Source organism: Eublepharis macularius, chromosome 5, assembly GCF_028583425.1.
Source record: "Eublepharis macularius isolate TG4126 chromosome 5, MPM_Emac_v1.0, whole genome shotgun sequence".
NCBI classification, from domain to species: domain Eukaryota; kingdom Metazoa; phylum Chordata; class Lepidosauria; order Squamata; family Eublepharidae; genus Eublepharis; species Eublepharis macularius.
Genome location: NC_072794.1, coordinates 77248506 through 77267160, shown reverse-complemented (window position 1 = coordinate 77267160; position 18655 = coordinate 77248506). Strand labels below are relative to the sequence as shown.

Below are 18655 nucleotides of genomic sequence, written 5' to 3'. Positions count from 1 at the left end.
TAAAGTTCTCTCATAGTCTTTTAGAAAAAGGGATCAGTGGTACATCAGGAACTTTAAAAAGGAATCGTCAGCACGTAAGCATATGTACGGATCTTACCTGTGTGCACAGTGTACAAACAGGCAATTACTGGGATTAGCTTCTGCTAAATATAAAGGCTGGTTTGTCTAAATTTTGGAAGCATACCCAGAGGATCTCTAATGGAACATGGCACACTTCCAGCAGGCTGAGCAACACACCACTAACAATGTCTTCACTTGCATCCAAATAGTGCCAAGTCCTGAAGGAAAGAAAGAAATTGTGTATCTGAATACTAGATTTCTGCGTATTTAGTTTGTTACAACTTCTTTTCTTCCTAATTAATACTATATTTTGAATATGAAAGTAATATAATTAAATTTAGAAAAATAACTGCCCTTTAAGATGTAATAATTGTATATTCTTGCATAAAAGTTGTCTTAAATATGTGCTCCTATGAGCTACTTGTGCTTCATGTGGTCTAATGTCAGCCCTAGAATTGCTTATGTTCTGTTTCAGCATTTCTTCAGCTCTGTATTGTATTATTACTAACGCTATGTCTTTGTAAAATTGTTTATTTACCCTAATGTCCTTGAAATTGACTGTACTAATCTCACACTGTGTAATCTGCCTTGAGTCTCAGTGAGAAAGACGAACTATAAATAATTTTATTGGATTAGATATCATTAAATTGTACATTACAATCAGTTTCCTTTAATTTTTCCAATTCTAACCCCCTCCCTTCCCCCCCTTTTGTTGACTTCCAACAGTTTTCCAACCCCTTGTCCCTTTTCCCTTACTCATTTTAAATTTATTCTATCTGTCAAACATAATCTTTCACTTTCTTCTAAGCTTATCTATATAACACAGTGCTCCTTCTGTCTTCCTACTTACTTTAACAACTAAATAATACATAACTAAATAATACATTCTTGGCATATTTTCTTTTGATAATAATCATTTAGCTAATTTTGGTACTCTATACTCTATCTTATAATCTCATCTTCAATATGGGGCAAACAGTTTATCCCTCATTTAGCATATTTTTAGATACTTCTATAAACAGTACATTCAATATAAGTCAACCAATTTAACTTATACTCTATATATTTCTTTTTCTACATATCTCATCTTCATACTGTTTTAATTATATAATTGTATTATTCTTTCATTATGCAACTATCCACCAAAAATAGTCAACCAATTTGACCCATATATACCTCCAAACCAATTCAATCAATTTAATACATAATCTATACATTAATATATATTTTCCCACCTTACTTAAATTCCTTCATTGCAATTATAAAATTATCTCCATTATACAATTATTGCCAGAAATGAAATTAATTAGTTTCTATCCTTATAATTAGTTAATTTCTATCATTATAATTCTTGTAATAACACCTATAATACTTAATGCTATATATAATAGTCTAATAAAATAGTTGCTTAGAAATTCTCATTTACCTCTCCACCCCCCGGTAAAGTCACCTCCCTCTACTTTTATTGTATTTCAGTAATTTTCAAACTGCCACAGTTCTCCTCCCACCTCCCATTTCTTCACTAAATATTGTTTCAGCTTCTCCCAATCTGTGTTGAACTGTCCTGGATCAAGGTCTCTCAGTTTCCTTGTCATTTTGTCCATTTCCGCCATGTACAGCAATTTATATATCCAGTCCTCAATAGTTGGCACTTCTTGCACTTTCCACTTTTGCGCGTACAAAAGTCTAGCCGCTGCTGTCATGTAAAATAGCAATGTCCTATATTGTGCTGGAATATCCTCCATTCCCAAGTTCAGTAGCAGGAGTTCTGGGTTCTTATTAATTTGAAATTGTAAAATCTCACTTATTACTCTTATTATTTCCCCCCCAGTACTGCCTAGCTACCTCACAAGTCCACCACATGTGATACAAAGATCCCTCATGCTTTTTACATTTCCAGCATTTGTTAGACATATTCAAATTCCCTAGCGCAATTTTCTTTGGTGTCAAATACCAACGATCAATCATTTTATAGACATTCTCTTTAATATTGGTGCATGTCGTGATCTTCAACATATTTTTCCACAAGTATTCCCACGCCTCCATTGTTATTTCTTTATTAAAGTTTATAGCCCACTTCACCATTTGCACTTTAACTGTTTCATCTTCAGTATACCATTTCAGCAGCACTTTATATACCTTAGAGATTTCCTTTTTATCCTCTTGTAAAAGTGCCTGTTCTAATTCCGAATTCTCCATTCTTATCCCTCCCTTCACACAGTCCGAATTATAAAGATCTCTGATCTGTCTGTACTGAAACCAATCGTAACTTGGAGACAACTCGTCCTGCGTCTTTATTTTGGGTTTAGAAAATTCCATTCGGGTTATCTCCTTGTATGTTAAACACTGTTGTTCATTATCGACAGTTCTTGGATCTATTACTTCATATGGAACCACCCATGAGGGGATTCCATCTTGTAGGTAATTTCTGTACTTCTTCCAAGTTGTGAATAGGCTTCTCCGAATATAATGATGTAAGAGAGAAAGACGAACTATAAATGACATAAAAAAATAAAAAGCCCCCCACATAATGTACTGTTGAAGACTAAGATCCCTTTTGGCCTCTACTTCAAACTATGAAATATTTACCTTTAATCTTACTATATGCAAGCAACCACAGTGATTCTGTAGGATTCTGTAGTGCTCCCTCCTCTCTGACTGGCCAGTGAGAACCAGCCTTCAGGCTAACATTTAGTTGCTGACAGGTTTTCAGAAGGAGTGTGCGTGAGATTCTTAACAGGGAAGATCAAGCAGGTTCTACTCTTGATTGAGGGAATCTTTTGCCTAATTGTAACATCATTGTCCTGAAGAAGAATGCTAGCATAAGCTGAAGCCCCCTTGACACCGACGCGGTAGAAGTGGGAGGGAGGTTGGCAAGAGTGATTGGATAGTAAGAAGAGACTACCTTTCAAGCCAAGTGAAGAGGCATCATATCTTCTTAAGAAAAGATTAATTTCTGTCCAGTTTCTAAAGGGGGGTTGGCTCTGAGGATGACCCCCGTTCTGTTGTGAAGGGAAAACAGTTTTTAAACTTTCTCCAGGAAACCTGAGTTGTCTGAGGGAACTCTGTGAGGAAACACTGTTGCTGTAACTAAAGAATTAAGTAAAACACCTCTCAGTATTAAGAACCACAGACTTAAGAAACTAAGCTAGAAGGAAATATTTTGTCTATTACTCATGATGTAATCTGTACTACCAAAGAAATTCTACCTCAACACTTTCATTCCCAGACTTCACTTAAACTGTCCCTTCCTGTTCAATAAAGTTATTTCTTTTGAACGTTATATAGTGTCCTGTGCCATGTCTGGTGCCATTCCCAATACAAAGGCAGAGGGCTTCTGCTTTTCCCCCATCAAGTTTCTGGGCTGGGTTAAAAAGCCAAACTTATAATTGCTTACCTGGATGGGACACTAACTACAAATAGAGATACACTTCTTGGAGCTACTCAGCCAAAGCAGGCAAACTTGAATTTTGGTGGGGAAATCTTCCTTGTAGAGGAGGAGTGAAGGGTGGGGGTCCATCATATCTGTAAGCAAAAGATTGTGACAGTTCTGTTTAACAAGCTCCCTTTTAAAAGTAACATATTTAAACATATTTACACAGCTACCCTTTCTTGGTGGTTGTCCCTTGGAAAGTCTGTGGACTGCCCTCTATGCTGTATCTTCACTTGTCTAGTTGGCTGCAGCAGCCTTGTTTTTTCTTCCCTGTTATTTGATGCATATTAGTCCTGATCCATTAGAGGATCCATACTAATTAATTATTGCTGTGCTTTTAATGCATTGGACTGGACTATCAATAGAAGTAATTAATTATTAGTACTTGTAGATGGTGATTATCTACTACTGATTGATTATTTGATAGTTCTGTAATACTGTCTTTAGGTTTTATAGGGGGAGTTGAGAAATTGGTGGGTTTTTGTTTGATTGGTAGTAGGAACAATAAGTTTTGTTCTCTTTACTAATGGAATGACACACTGGATGTTTGTGAATTGCGGCTGGTGGTATGATGTTGCCGGGCAGGGAGGCTGGTGTGACATAACGATCAGTTCGGGTAGTCGGTATGCAGTTGAGAATCCTAGTGATCTGGGGATGCAGGAAGTATGGCGGTGGAGCTGGGTATGGTAGAAGAAGGAGGCAGAGATATGGGTTGGCTTAACTTCCTTCCAACCTTTGTCCCATCCTGACACATGTTGGTAGAGGGGCTAGGAAAATGTGCCTCTCCCCAGCACTGATGTTGTGTAATGCCAGGTCCATTAATAATAAGGCCACGAAACTGCAACACTATTTTGCAGTGAATGATGTGGACCTGGTATGCATGACTGAGACCTGGATAAGGGAGGGCAAGATGATCACCCTGAAAGAACTACCCCCCCCCCCCCGGTTTTTTGGTCCTTCATCAGTCTTGGGGAAGCAGCGGGGGGGGGGCGGGTTGCAATACTCATTCAAGTTTTTCTCCATCAGGCCACTTCTCATGCCAAAGATTGCTGGCATTGATTGTGTGGGCCTGGTGTTGGATGCTGAAGAGAGCCTGGCTATCTGTATGGTGTACCAACCACCTAGCGCACCAGCGGCTATCCTGCCAGGCCGGCTGGAAGTGGTGGATGGAATTCCCCCTGGCTGTTGGTCATGGGGGACTTCAGTGTCCATGTTGATGATGCCGCTTCCTCATAGGCTGAAGACCTAGTGTCATCTGTGGCGGCACTGGGACTCTCAGTTTGTATCAGCTCCCACACATCAAGCGGGCCACACGCTAGATCTGATCTTTGAGGTGGAGATAAATGTGAACCTAGATGCACTGGAAACAGTGCCATGGTCAGATCACGTTGCTGTGAAGGCTCATCTGAGTATCCTGACTCCTCCCTGCTTCGGCAGTGAGCTGATTTATGCTCACCTGCGGAGCTTGATGGAGCTGATCAGTTTTCAAAACACTCTGCAGGATCCAATGGCCACAGTGGCGACTCATTGGATGAGCTAGTAGAGGACTGAAATACCCATCTCTGAATCCATCAATAAAATCGCTCCCTGTTGCCCTCTTTGTCCTCATGCCAGAATAGTTCCTTGGTATACTAAGGAGCTATGAAGAATGAAGCAAGAGCTGAGATGGCTAGAGTGAGTATGGCGATGAGTCCATGATGAAGTGACAAGAACATCTTACAGGGCGTTTATGAAAGCCTATGAGGTAGCAGCGAAAGCCACCAAGAGAGAGTACTATGTGGCTTCTATTGCATCTGAAAGCTATCACCTGGCCCAATTAGTTAACGAGCCCACCACTTGCTACCTGAATCTGTGTCTGTCATGGCTGGTGAAAACCAGTGAAGCTGAGAAATAGGTCTCTCTGGCTAATATCATCAATTTGTCCCTAAGTTCCAGGACTTTCCTGGGTTCATTGAAGGAGGCAGTGGTGCAGCCCTTATTGAAGAAGCCATCTCTGGATTCTACTGATCCAGCCAATTACCTCCCATTATTGAATCATCCATTTCTGGGTAAGGTGATTGAGTGGGTGGTAGCTGAACAGCTCGACATTCCTGGAGGATTCCTCTACCTTGGACCCATTTCAGTCTGGATTCTTCCCAGGCCATGGGATTGAGATGGCATTGGTCACCCTCACAGATGATCATCATCGGCATCTGGATTGGGACAGGGTGGCACTGCTGTTATTATTGGATTTTACAGCAATGTTCAACACAGTCGACAATGACCTTTTGACCCACCACCTCTCTGATGTTGGGATTCGTAGGACGGCCTTGCAGTGGCTGGTCTCCCTTCTCCACGGTTGGGGACAGAGGGTAGTGCTTGGGGAGCAGACACTGTCACGGCAGTCTTTGGTGTGTGGCTTCCCTTGGGGGGGATTCTCTCTCCAATGTTGTTTAACATCTATATGCATCCCCTCACCCAGATAGCCATAGTTTTGGGCTGGGTTGTCACCAGTATGCAGATCTGTTGATGGGTAGCCAGCTAGATATCATGCCGGACAGCTTGGCCAGGGGGTTTGGATGCTGTGACAGTATGGTTGAGATAGAGTTGCTTGAAGCTGAACCGTCTGAACATGGAGGTCCTACACCTGGGGCATAGGTGTAAACTATGGGGGGCTGAGGGGCTCGAGCCCCCCTGGATTTGGCCAGCAGGGGCTGAGCCCCCCTGAGCAACCAGTGAACTACATGGGGGCTGAGGGGTTCAAGCCCCCTCAGAATTGGCCGGGGTGGGGACAAGCAGTGACAAACTCACACGAGGGACTCAGTTAAAATAGCAGATGAAGTACAGGACTTCCCACCCTTCCTGTTGTATCATATTACAATTTCCATGATTCTTTGGGGCTTTGTTCCTGTTTTTTGCTCTTATGTATTTCTCGGTTTATTAAGAATTTATAATTTTAAAAAGGTATTGCAGTTTATATAAACAATTTAAAAATAAATGTTACAGAAGAATTAAGAGACTCTGATGGAAGATATATGATTTTGAAAATCAGGCTCCTGGAAGGCAAGATTTACACACTAGCAACAATATATGAGCCAAACAATGCAAGAGAATGGTTGTTGTGGATTTTCCAGGCTGTATAGCCGTGGTCTTAGCATTGTAGTTCCTGACATTTCGCCAGCAGCTGTGGCTGGCATCTTCAGAGGTGTAGCATCAAAAGACAGAGATCTCTCAGTGTCACAGTGTGGAAAAGATGTTGGCAGGTCATTTATAACTACTCAGGAGGGGTGGGGTTGGGCTGAGTCATCCTGTAAGAGTTTCCCAGGGTGTGCAATGCTAATGGAGGGAGTCTTCAAAAGAACATGAAAGACACTGCAGACTTGGCCATCCTGAAAAATCAGCAGTGGCTGAACATAGCCTAACTCAAACAGGACACAGTATCCTATTCCAGGTCACTAAAATCCTTGACAACACTTCCAACTACTTTGTCAGACTGCACAGGGAAGCCATTGAAATTCATAAGCATAAGCACAATTTCAACAGGAAAGAAGAGACTTTAAGAATGAATAGAGCATGGTTTCCAGTCCTGAAAAACACCAGGCTAACAAAACACTCTATACCCGACAATAGCCCTGCAGAGAAGATTAGCACATCAAGCACCAATCCATATGCAAAAGAACCTCCTCAGGATACAGTGAAGCCTCCCCCCATTAGCATTCCACACCCTGGGAAACTCTTACAGGATGACTCAGCCCAATCCCACCCCTCCTGAGTAGATATAAATGACCTGCCAACATCTTTTCCACACTGTGACACTGAGAGATCTCTGTCTTTTGGCGCTACACCTCTGAAGATGCCAGCCACAGCTGCTGGCGAAACATCAGGAACTACAATGCCAAGACCATGGCTATACAGCCCGGAAAATCCACAACAACCATTGCTCTCCGACTGTGAAAGCCTTCGACAATATAATGCAAGAGAAATTTTTTAATGAAAATGTTTTCCAATCCATTTTCGATTTTCAAGAAGGTAATGATCTTCGGAGAGATGAATGGGGTAATGGAACTAAAAAATGATAGGTGGGGAAAAAACCAAAGAAGGCAAACTTCCCAAAACTGTGTTTAATTATATGGAAATGTAATAATTCTAAGATGCTTGGAGGATCAAGAATCTGAATACTGGAGACTATACTGTCTTTTCTGACAGACACCAAACACATTCAAGGATTGATATATGCTGGATATAACAAAAACCTGAGTTATTTATATTGTTTATTATATATTTACTCTTTCTTTTCTTTTTTCTTTTGATGTAATTATAATTGTGCTATTGTTTTTATTTTATTTTCTCTGTTCTGCTTATATTTTTTTAAAAATTAATTTTATATTAAAAAGAATTTATACACGGCCTTAAAATACCTATGGCTATGGCCCACACTAAGTAGCTTAGTCTTTAACCCTGGCTGGCTGCACCCACTATCACTGAGATAGTACTATAACCACTGGCCAACTCCCACCTTTTCCTAGGCCCAGCCCAGGGGAATTGTTAGGGGGGTCCTCATGGGTGCCCAGTTCCCTGTAAATTTGTGGGGAGCCCCTCCCTAAATCCCCATGGCTCCTTCTCCATAGCTGGTGGCAATGGAAGCCTCTCCCAGTGATGTCATTGGCTCCTCCTTATGATGTCACTGGGCCTTGGTTCTTTTAAGGACTAGATATAGTAATGTCTCTGGCCCAGCCCCAGCCCCCCCCCCCCAGGAAATTGGAAAGTCTACGCCCCTGACTTGGGGTATAGGACAATGGGTAGGGAGATCTGGCTCCCACCCTTTGACAGAGTGCAATTAATGCCTGCTTCAACAGTTAAGAGCAGGGCATGATCCTGGATGCCGTCCTTTCAGCGGAGGCCTGGGTAGCAGCAGTTGCCAGATCTGGAATTTCTCACCTTTGGCACGTCAAACAATTTGCTCCCAATCTCTCCTCCCATGACCTAGCTGGGTGATCCACGAAATGGTCATCTCCAGACCAGACTATTGTAACTTGCTCTATGCAGGGCTGCTCTTGGGCTGGTCTGAGAATTGCAGCTGGTTCACATGTCCTTATGGGGACACCATTTAAGGCACATATCCATTCAGTGCTGTGTCAGCATTGGCACCTAGTTGAGTTCTGGATCCAGTTCAAGGTTTTGATTTTGTCATTTAAAGCCCTTAACAGACTGGGAATAACATACCTGTGGGGACTGCCTCTCCCCTATGTCCCCCAGAGGGCACTGTGCTCTGCAGTGAAGCAGTTGCTTGTGGTCCCCAGCCTGAGGGACGTTCGCCTGGCCTCGACCAGGGCCAGAACTTTCTTGGCCCTGGCATCAGCCTGGTGGAACACTGTCCCAGTGAAGATCTGAGCACTGCGAGATATGTTACAGTTCCCCAGAGCCTGTAAAATGGAGTAGTTTCACTGGACCTATGGCTGAGACACTGGCGATTCATCCCTCCTGATTGCCGTGTTCCACCATGCCCAGCCTGTATATGAGTCCATCTTGCCAGCTGCAGTTTTACGGTTTTATGACAGCCTTTTTTTCTGGAGTCAATAGTAGATGCCTTTTATACTGTACTTACTATTTATGTAGTTTTATTGGTTTAATGTAAATTGTATTGTATGTTTTAGTACTGTTATTTATTTTTTATTTTATTTTATCACATTTCTAGACCACCCTCCCCGTCAGACAGGCTCAGGGCAGTTTAACAACAGTTTTAAACAATAAAACATTATAAAAACATTAAAACATTATATCATAAACAATTAAAATTGGTGGGTATAAAATATTAAAATACAGCATTTTCCTGCATGGGTTGTGGAAGGTCTTCAGTGGCATGGCTGGCGAGAGGACAGCCTAGCCCCCACCAAATGCCTGGCCTGGCAGAAAGATAACAAAGACAGAGAGTTCCACCAGGTTGGAGCCAGGACCGAAAAGGCCCTGGCTCTGGTAGAGGACAGGCGGACCTCCCTGGGCCAGGGACCATCAGCAAGTGCTTAGTAGCTGATTGAAGCGAACTCCGGGGAACATATGGGGAGAGGCGGTCCCGAAGGTATGCTGGGCCCAGTCTGCATAGGGCTTTATAGGTCAGCACCAAAACCTTGAACCGGACCCGGTACTCAACCGGTAACCAGTGCAGCTGATGGAGGATAGGTGGTATATGAGCCATGATTGGTGCTCTGGCAACCACCCGTGCAGCTGCATTCTGAACCAGCTGCAGTTTCCGGATCAAACCCAAGGGAAGCCCTGCATAGAGCAAGTTGCAGTAGTCTAATCTGGCCTGTAGTCTTATGACCTGCCCTGAACCTGCTTGCGAGGAGGATGAGCTATCATTCTGATAAATCAAATCAGATCAAATCATGCAGTAAAGATCCTGGTGCTGTGGTAGCAGCTGCTGCCAAAACATGTTTTTAAAAATGTGTCCCACCAATAAGAAGCTCTGCTGTGCAAATGTCCACTTTCTAAAGGGGTGCCCTGGTGCCCATGGGTGCCATGCTGGAGAATCTTGATTTAAAACATATTCACCCCATTTTTTATGCACTGCTATTTTGTCTGTGAAAATTTCTGAAGCCCCAGCATTGCATCTGTGGGGGGAGGGGGGGATCAGAAGGTGAGATGGGGAAGATCCATCGTTTATAGGATCCAACCTATTGAATGCTTCCTTGCATGCATTTTGAGACATACACAAGAACTATTCAGAATACCAAAACCAATGAAAAATTAAAGTTGCTTTGACTTTTCTATGAAAAAATGATAATCTGAACATTAATTGATACAGTCTTTGCTATGGAAACTTTGAGGTGTGCACCCTCACCTTTAAAAAACCTACCCTTTTATTATTGTATGTTGTCTCATTTGATGTTCTAATTCTTGGTGTCCTGTGGGCCTATGAGCCATTTTCATCTCAATATTTGAGGGCCCAGGTCAGTTCCATACTTCTGACTGTTGGAATCTGTAAACACAAGCACAGCTGAAATGTTGTGGAGCCAGTGGCATGCATACCCCAGACACCTATCTATGAAGTGGACTGTAATCTGCCCTTTAAGGTCCTAGAGCAGCTGGGGCATACATGAATAGAAATAAGGAAACCCTGTTCCCACCCTGGCACAGCCCACCATCAAAGATGGTTGAAAGCCCTTTTAGTCTAACCAAGCATACTTTGGTACACATTTTTTAAATAAGATTTATTTTAAAACTACTACTAATAGTACAAGGGGAGAAGAATGGAAAATTCTTCACTTGCATTCCGTACCATTCACATTCAGCACTAAATGAGTCAGCAGTTACAGAGTAATTGCGCTATTTTGCTCGACTGCAGAAGTTCAGAGATAGATGAATAGGAAACCCCTCTAATCTGTAAATTTTAGCAATTGTGCTATTGAAGGGGAACAGAATTCCCTGTTGTTTATCTACCCCCCAGCACATGGCTTTTAAATTTGTTTGTTGTTTATATATTAGAACAATAAAGAGAAAATAAATTAATCAATGATCCCACCCTTTTCAGTTCACTATCACTATCTCCTTAAGCCACTACAAGCACATGACAATGAGAGCATGTTATTACCAAAGAAACAAAGGACCAACTTATAAAAGACCCCCTTCACACTACAGCAAAAGTCAGGTCCCAGTCTTCCAGTGTGTGTTAACTGTATTTACTACAATGTTTGGAGGGCAGTTTCCATGTAGTGGTAAATGTGTTCCTTTGAGCTTTAGTAGCTTCCATGAAGCCAGCAATAACTATGTTTTTCCCTTGGTTTCAATTTTGTAGGGGACACACAAAGTCCTGTTTGGATTATTTTACTCATTCATCTGTGTATGTATTTAACATGCCTATAATCACCAGTACTCAAGAAAACTAAAAAAGTACTGAGTTAGTAAATGTCCAACTCAAGTCTCCCACCTCTCCCCCCCCCCCCCTATTCAATGGACTATTTTGAGAAGAACTTGGGGGAAACTAGAAAACTCAAAGCAAAAAGTCTAAGGGCAAAAAAAGGCTTGCTGAATGCTGGGGATAAATCAAAGTGACTTGTGGCCAGAACGGACAGGGGAAAAAATGTGTGAAAAACTCCCAATATGTTAGGAATATACGTAATTCTTCCCGAGAGATGCGTTTGTGCTTTTTTACCACAAGAGGGAAACCTTTTCCTGTAGAACACATTCTCTCTACAATGTGGTTAGGGTTTTCTGAAAAGAACATTGTTTTATCCTGTTGCTTTGCAATTTAAAGTATTCTGCTCTATGTGCTGTATCAACTGTCTCCCAGAGCTGAGAATGGAACAATCAATTAAGAAAAAAAAATAGAATTCTGACTTAGAAACATTATCACTGTTTTGTACACCCATACTAAGAATACAGGTAGTAAAATCTGTTTACAAAAGACAGCGTATTTGTGCCAGTTGCAAAATGGTAAAGATTAAAGTTTAAATCTGCAGTAGACATCTATGTCTACTGCAGATGATAGTGTCTTGTAAACCTATGCTTCTGTTGTAGCCAGTGTTGTGTGTAGTGTTTAGTGTCGGACTAGGATCAAGGAAACCCAGGTTCAAAATCCTGTTCTGTCATGAAAGCTTGCTTTGTGATCTTGGGCCAGCCACACTGTCTCAGCCTAACCTACTTCATAGGGTTGTTGTGAGGATAAAATGGAGGAGAGGAGAACAATGTAAGCTGTTTTGGGTCCTCATTGAGGAAATGGATAGAGTATATAGAGGATGAAAATAAAATTTAAAAAATTTACTTAAGTTTTTGCACTTACTGTTTAAACCTCCATTTATGAGCAATCGCTGCAATCACAATGGCTTCGGTATGGCAGCCCCACGTTCCACACTGTCTGAGGCAGTTTCAATTTGGCATCTTGTTTTTCATTTTAGAGGGGCTTTGAAGCCTTGGTGCAGTTTCGGACTTTCAGGACTTTGCAATACACGTCATGCTTTTTTAAAAAATTTGAGCATGCGTAGTAAAGTTGCAATGTTGGAACCCATCCCCCCATATTTGCTGATTGGGCTGACCCATGTCCACTGGAGAGGCAATCAGTGGCGGAGTTCTGGGGGGGAAAACATATACTTTTCCTGCTTGTTCTACTCTCATTTATTTATTTTTTAAAGCCAAGCCAGGAAAGGATTAAAATGCTGCTGCTTCATCCCCTCCCGGCAGCTTCCCTGCTGCAAAATGATTGGAGTTTTTTGATAAAGTCACTGGGAGGGACGGAGAAGCAGTCATTTAACCCTTTCTTCGTTTTTAAAGCCAGGAGAAATTAGCAGTAAGGTTATAACACAGCAACATTACAACTCATTCCTAGCTTTGAAAAAAGAGAGTGTGTACATGCCCTCGAGGGAAGAAAAGAAAAGCAGCCATTTAACCCTTTCCTGGCTTTTTAAGCCAGCAGGAAATAAACAGCAACATTAGGAATCATTCCTGGCTTTGAAAAAAAAAGGGAGTGCCTGCATACCTGGGAGGAAAGAAGCCAACAGAGAAGCACCCTTATGACCTTTACCTTGCTTTACTACTAAAAATGGTGGGAAACGAGTTCAGAGAGCTGAGGAGGGTGAGTTAATTCCGCACAGACCAAATCAACTTCCAGGGAAAAGGAGAGTGGGGGAGAAGAGAAGCAGAAGGGGACATTAATCAGGCCAGACACAATTTGGCAGCGGCTTCAAAATAAAATTGCGGTATGTCCGCAGGGAGGAAAATCGGGGCTACCACAGACAAACATCGGTACTGCATCCCATGACAACCTTGCAAGTATGAAGCTCCTGCAAACATGGGAAGCAGAACAGATACTGAAATGCTTTAAAGTTCTAGTGAGAAAAGGACCTCTGTTTGTCATAGTGTGGTGGTTCAACAGGCCTCTCTCAGACAACTGAATTAAGGGATGGCGCCTTTCTACGCTTCTTGGGCTCCTGACCGTTGTAGCAAAGGAATAAGGAGCTGCGCTTCAGCTGCCCAAATGTCACGTATGACTTGAGCCACAGGTTTGTCCAACCTAGTGGCAGGCAACCATGTTGTAAAAAGTTTTACAAAAGTCACCACAGTTGAGCACTTTATAGTGTAAAACTAAGGAACCGTTTGGTGTAGTGGTTAAGAATGACGGGACTCTTATCTGGAGAATCAGGTTTGATTCCCCGCTCTTCCGCTTGAAGCCAGCTGGGTGACCTTGGGTCAGTCACAGCTCTCCAGAGCTCTCTCAGCTCCACCCACCTCGCAGGGTGATTTCTGTGAGGATAATAATGAGATACTTTGTAAATCGCTCTAAGTGGGTGTTAAGTTGTACTGAAGGGTGGTATATAAATCAAATGTATTTTATCCTCACCTGCATTTTATCCTCACAACAACCCCTTGAGGTAGATTAGGCTGAGGGATGCGAGAGGCTCAAGATCACCCTGTGAGCTTTCATGGCAGAGTGGGGATTCGAAGTTGGTCTCCCAGATCCTAGTCCAGCATTCTGACAGCTATAAAGATGTTCTTAACTTCTGTAAATGAAATTTCAAGGGGCACAGGATTACAGGCTTTCATAGAATGTGTTAAATTTTGTGAACATACCAACAGCATTTGATAATTTATCACAGCATCTTTATTTTTCTTAAAATTAGGTGAATCTGGACCAATCTGTTTGAAATCATAGAGGTTACGTTATGCTTATATAGGAGAGGTACAAAATTAGAGCAAAAGTTGCCAGACAACTCTTCTGTTTGTTACTGGTTATAAAAATAACAGAATCAGGAAAATGTAGGTAGTTGAGAAGTCCTGACTTCCATTTTAACAGTAACATTTAACTTGCTAGACTCCACAAAATGACTGTGCTCTAGTACCATGCTTCTGGGAGACTTACCTTCTCGGTATTCAGCTCTTGATAAGGATCATTAAAGTGGGAGCCACAACTGGAGGCAGGAAGTCATTTATAAACCTGCTTAGCTGGCTAAAACAATTTCAGCTTCGTATTGGTTTATAGAGTGCAGCCTGGCAACAAATCAGTGCTTATGACTGAGGAGTTGACCTAATAAACAGCTTTCTCTACGCTCCTAAAAAATTCTGAATAGAATTAACCCCTATCAAATCCAGTTGGTGTCACACAGAACTTGCCCGATGCTGCTGCTGGAAGTGATAAAATACTTTTGAAGACCTCTTGATTTTCCTGAAGGATCGCACTGTGGAATTGTATGTATTCTTTCTGACAGTGATCTTTCAGAGCAAGTGCAAGAAAACTTCTTCAGTTACAGAAACCACGTTCAGCTAAAGGTTCAAGGAGCTATTTTAGGGTACGGAACGACTTCACTGAACCTCTAATCAGTAGATCAGCGCTTGCCAGTGTCAAGAGTGATTTTTTTTTTTTAAAGTTCACCATTGTTATAATTTTTTTTCAATGTGTTTATATAAAAAAGGAACATGGAAGACAGTCCGCTGCCAATAATAACTTTGCCAACAGCACCTTATTATGACCAGAAACCAGGAACTAGTGGATTACGGAAGAAGACTTACATTTTTGAGACCAAGCTAAACTACCTGCAAAATTTTATCCAGAGTATATTTTTTTCTATAGACCTAAGAGATCGACAAGGATCTACCATGGTAGTTGGAGGAGATGGGAGATATTTTAATAAGCTTGCAATAAAACTAATAGTTCAGATGGCTGCTGCCAATGGGGTGGGTATGGTCATATCACTAATATTGTGAATGATCTCAACAGATGTGCTCATTCTCCGTCTGCCAGAAGTGCTCTAACTTTGTAATTCACTTTTTAAAACTAGGATGTAGTTGGAGGACTTAAAGGAAACAGACTTCATGAAAAGTTACTTCAGTAACACTGAAAACACTGTTTTGTGGTCTAATTTTGAAAAGATATGTGATGGGTAGATGAAAATGCTTATATATATATAGAAATAGTGCCAGATGAGTTTTCCTGTGTAGTCTATCAGCAGATGATGGTTGTGGGAATTCTGAAATTAGATTCAACATATCCAAATACCATGGCAGAGATAGTAAGTATGTAATTGGTGGGGAAGTTGATGTGTTTTTTCTCTGCTTAGATCAGTCAAAACTGTTTCATTATCCATCAGAGTGATTCATTAGGTGAATGGATAAAGCATGTTCAGTTTCTCAATGGATATAAATAACTGTGTCAGGAGAATTACTAGAATGCTGGGAGACCATGATGTTTTGTAGGTTAACACTAACAATCTCTTTTACATGGTTAAATTTGATTAAGTTTCATATGTTGAGAATAATTGTTGTCATTCTCTAACTACAGCACAGTTTGATGGCTTTGTAAAGACAAAGGGAATGTTCCTATGTGATGATAAAAATGCTTTTGTGTTTCTTGCATGTTGTTTGTACTCCACACAAACACGGTGAATACCAAAGAGCAGTTGAATGGGCGATGTAGCTGGTGTGGGTTTTGGATTTCCCATGTGAAAATATTTAAAGTCATCCTGTCAGCCTCTGTTGGTGTTTAAACACTGAGCAGAAGCTATTGATATAAGAACAAAGTAAATGGCTTGGAGGAGGGAAATCCAGTAACTTAGAGCACAGACCAAATTAATAGGGTACAGTCCACAAATCTACTTGCCAGGGTGCTGCTTGCTGGAAAACATGCTATGAAATAGCTTCATTGCTGGTCTGGCTCTGGAGAGGGAGGAGCATGGGTACCATTCACAAATTGTTGGAACTAACCTCTTTCTGCAGGCTGTAAATCTGAACTTGACAAAATAACGCCAATTTCCTGTCCCTCAAATTGCAAAAGGGAAAGAGAGGTTCCTTCTGTTGGGAGCCCTTCTTCCCTGCCCAACTGGGGGCAAGAGATAAAGGAAGCCTCATATTATATTTTGCTGGATTTTGGAACATAAAAACTCCTTTTCCAAAGTGCAGCACTTTATGAAAGCTCCCCCACTCAGTCCTTAGCTGGAAGGCAAGCAAGGGAAAATTCCACATTATCTTGAGTCTAGCTATTATACTATGCTGGCTGTGCCAGGGACAGCAGATGAACAACTATAGCAGCCTTGCACTGTACCTTTCTTTTCCTCAATACCAGATATTAAGGGGGTAAATAAGTGATTCTGGTGTGCCCTTTCTCTGCCGTGTGTGTCTGCTAGGAGTGCTAAATATTATCTTGATGATAAGGCTGCTGAATAGAAGAAAAGTTCCTGGAAAACTTTAGTACAAACATTAATAGATCTAAGCTCATTAAAATTTTGCTAGAGTAGACCATTCTCCACTGCAAGAGAATAAGTGGATACACATCAGACATTAAAAATAACACTCAGAAACCAGCGCAGAATATTTCAGTTTCATATTTCATTCTATAGAAGATCTTGAAATTGGTATACCGCAGTCAAAAAATTTCCTAAGGAAGCTCCAGTATGAAGTTTCCAAGTTGGAATTCTTTGGCACATTTGCTGCTGTGGAATCTGGTCTGTCAGTCCAGAAATGGCTAGCTCATTATAAAAAGTTATTATCCTGATTTAAGTGCTTATTTACATACACTGTAGATCTCGTCATGCCTTCATCATGTCCTGTAGTCAGGACAGGGTCTTATCTATGCTAAATAGAGGTGTTCATTTGCTTGGATCATAGGATCATTTTTTGCTCTGAGTCACACCTACTAATACATCTTGCTTGGCTTAACTTTTTGGCCTCACTCTACAATTTTACAAATGTTTTCTCTTCCTATCTGTTCTTGGGGTGTGTATATGTACCTGTCCACTTTTGATGACAATGATTCTGCCCTAGAAACACTTCCACCACATTAAGCTTGTTAATGGTGCTACTGATTCCTTCTTCAGCAGGCTAACGTTTCCGGGATTTGTATTGGGTTCTGGCTATTACACTTTGAATTGTGGTTACCCCACTGTGTTGGACTGTGTTCTGCATCATGTGTCCAGTTAATGGAAAAGCAAAACAGCATCTGACTATGATGCAGCTATGCTTAAGTATTTCTCATTGAAGCACAAACCCTAATGAGCACAAGACGTTTTTAATGCTTTCACACTCACTTTCCAAGTCTGGCAACAACAGACTAAGTCCAATTATCCTTCATTCCAAACTCATAAGCACACATTCTATTTTCCTTCTTTGTCCTCCGGCTGGAAAACTCAATTGGATTTAATTTTTCAAGAGGGCTGTTTTTCTGTCTCCCCTGAAGTTATAGTAGAACAGACAACTGAAAATCAAGACCTTTGTCACCCAAACAGTATCTAGACTTCAATCCAGTCCATAGGTATGTACATTTATAGGTCATTGACATCCGTGGAGATTTTTTAAAAGTAACTTGACGCATCATTGTTGTCCTGGTGATATGGTTCTTGTAGACTTTCAAAAAGAAGAGAAATTTGGCAATCTTAAGTTGGCAAAATTTTAGGTGAATGGGAATTTTTAAAAGAGATGACTTTTAATAATTGGCATTGCATACATAATGAATGTAATGCCAATATGTTTTACTTAAGTGTCATTTTATTAATTTTTTGTACTTCCTGCAATATATATTTAAACACCAGTGAACTTACTACTAATGATGTTTGATTATCTCAGTAGCTACAGAATGCAAGGTATGCTTCTAGGGACACTTTTAAATACAAATTGAAAGATACATATACCACATCTTGAGAAAAGCAGTTGTACCAATATATGATAGAGGAGGTACAGTTACCTCTTCAGGAATGCTGCATGCAAATGGATTTCCAAATAAGACCACACATACTTCAGAGGTGATTCATGTACCACTTAATGTCCATTTGTTTCCCACTGATTCAATGGAAATCTACTACTGCAAGTGGTTAAGTAATCTATATATATATTTAACATGATGATTTGATTTAATTAAACAGAAATGATTACTAGTGACCTGACTTGGACTGCTTAGATAGCGATATCTATAATTAGAGTCATAATTATGGCACAGTTAAATGGCATTTAGAATGCTGATGTATAATTCCGGTTGCCTTCCTGTTGGACAGATTTTTTAGAGAAGAGGATGTTACTGCAGTCAGCAGCTAATTTGATTGGGGAATCTGATCTCTGCTATTTAAGAGCCCTAGCTGATGTTATGATTGAAAGAAAATGAGAGAGTTGCTCTGAATTTTATACAGGACATTGAATTTAAATGATAAAATTCATTAATGTGTCTATTTTTGAATTTGTTAAAAATAATTAAGTTCCTCACCAGTACAGGAG

General features: G+C 40.9%; 1 protein-coding gene across 2 annotated transcripts in view; it reads left to right on the top strand.

Annotated features, from left to right (window-relative positions):
* The window catches only part of PGM1 (phosphoglucomutase 1), a 36349-nt gene that overhangs the window by 5114 nt on the left and 12580 nt on the right, over nucleotides 1–18655 (top strand). Inside the window, exon 1 of one of the 2 annotated variants that reach the window (XM_054981883.1) lies at nucleotides 14837–15133. The exons of the other annotated variant lie outside the window; for it this stretch is intronic. Coding sequence (XP_054837858.1) covers nucleotides 14876–15133 — 258 coding nt within the window. The 5' untranslated portion in view covers nucleotides 14837–14875. Of the gene's footprint in view, nucleotides 1–14836; nucleotides 15134–18655 lie in introns of those variants that run through there. 2 annotated transcript variants of the gene reach the window in all.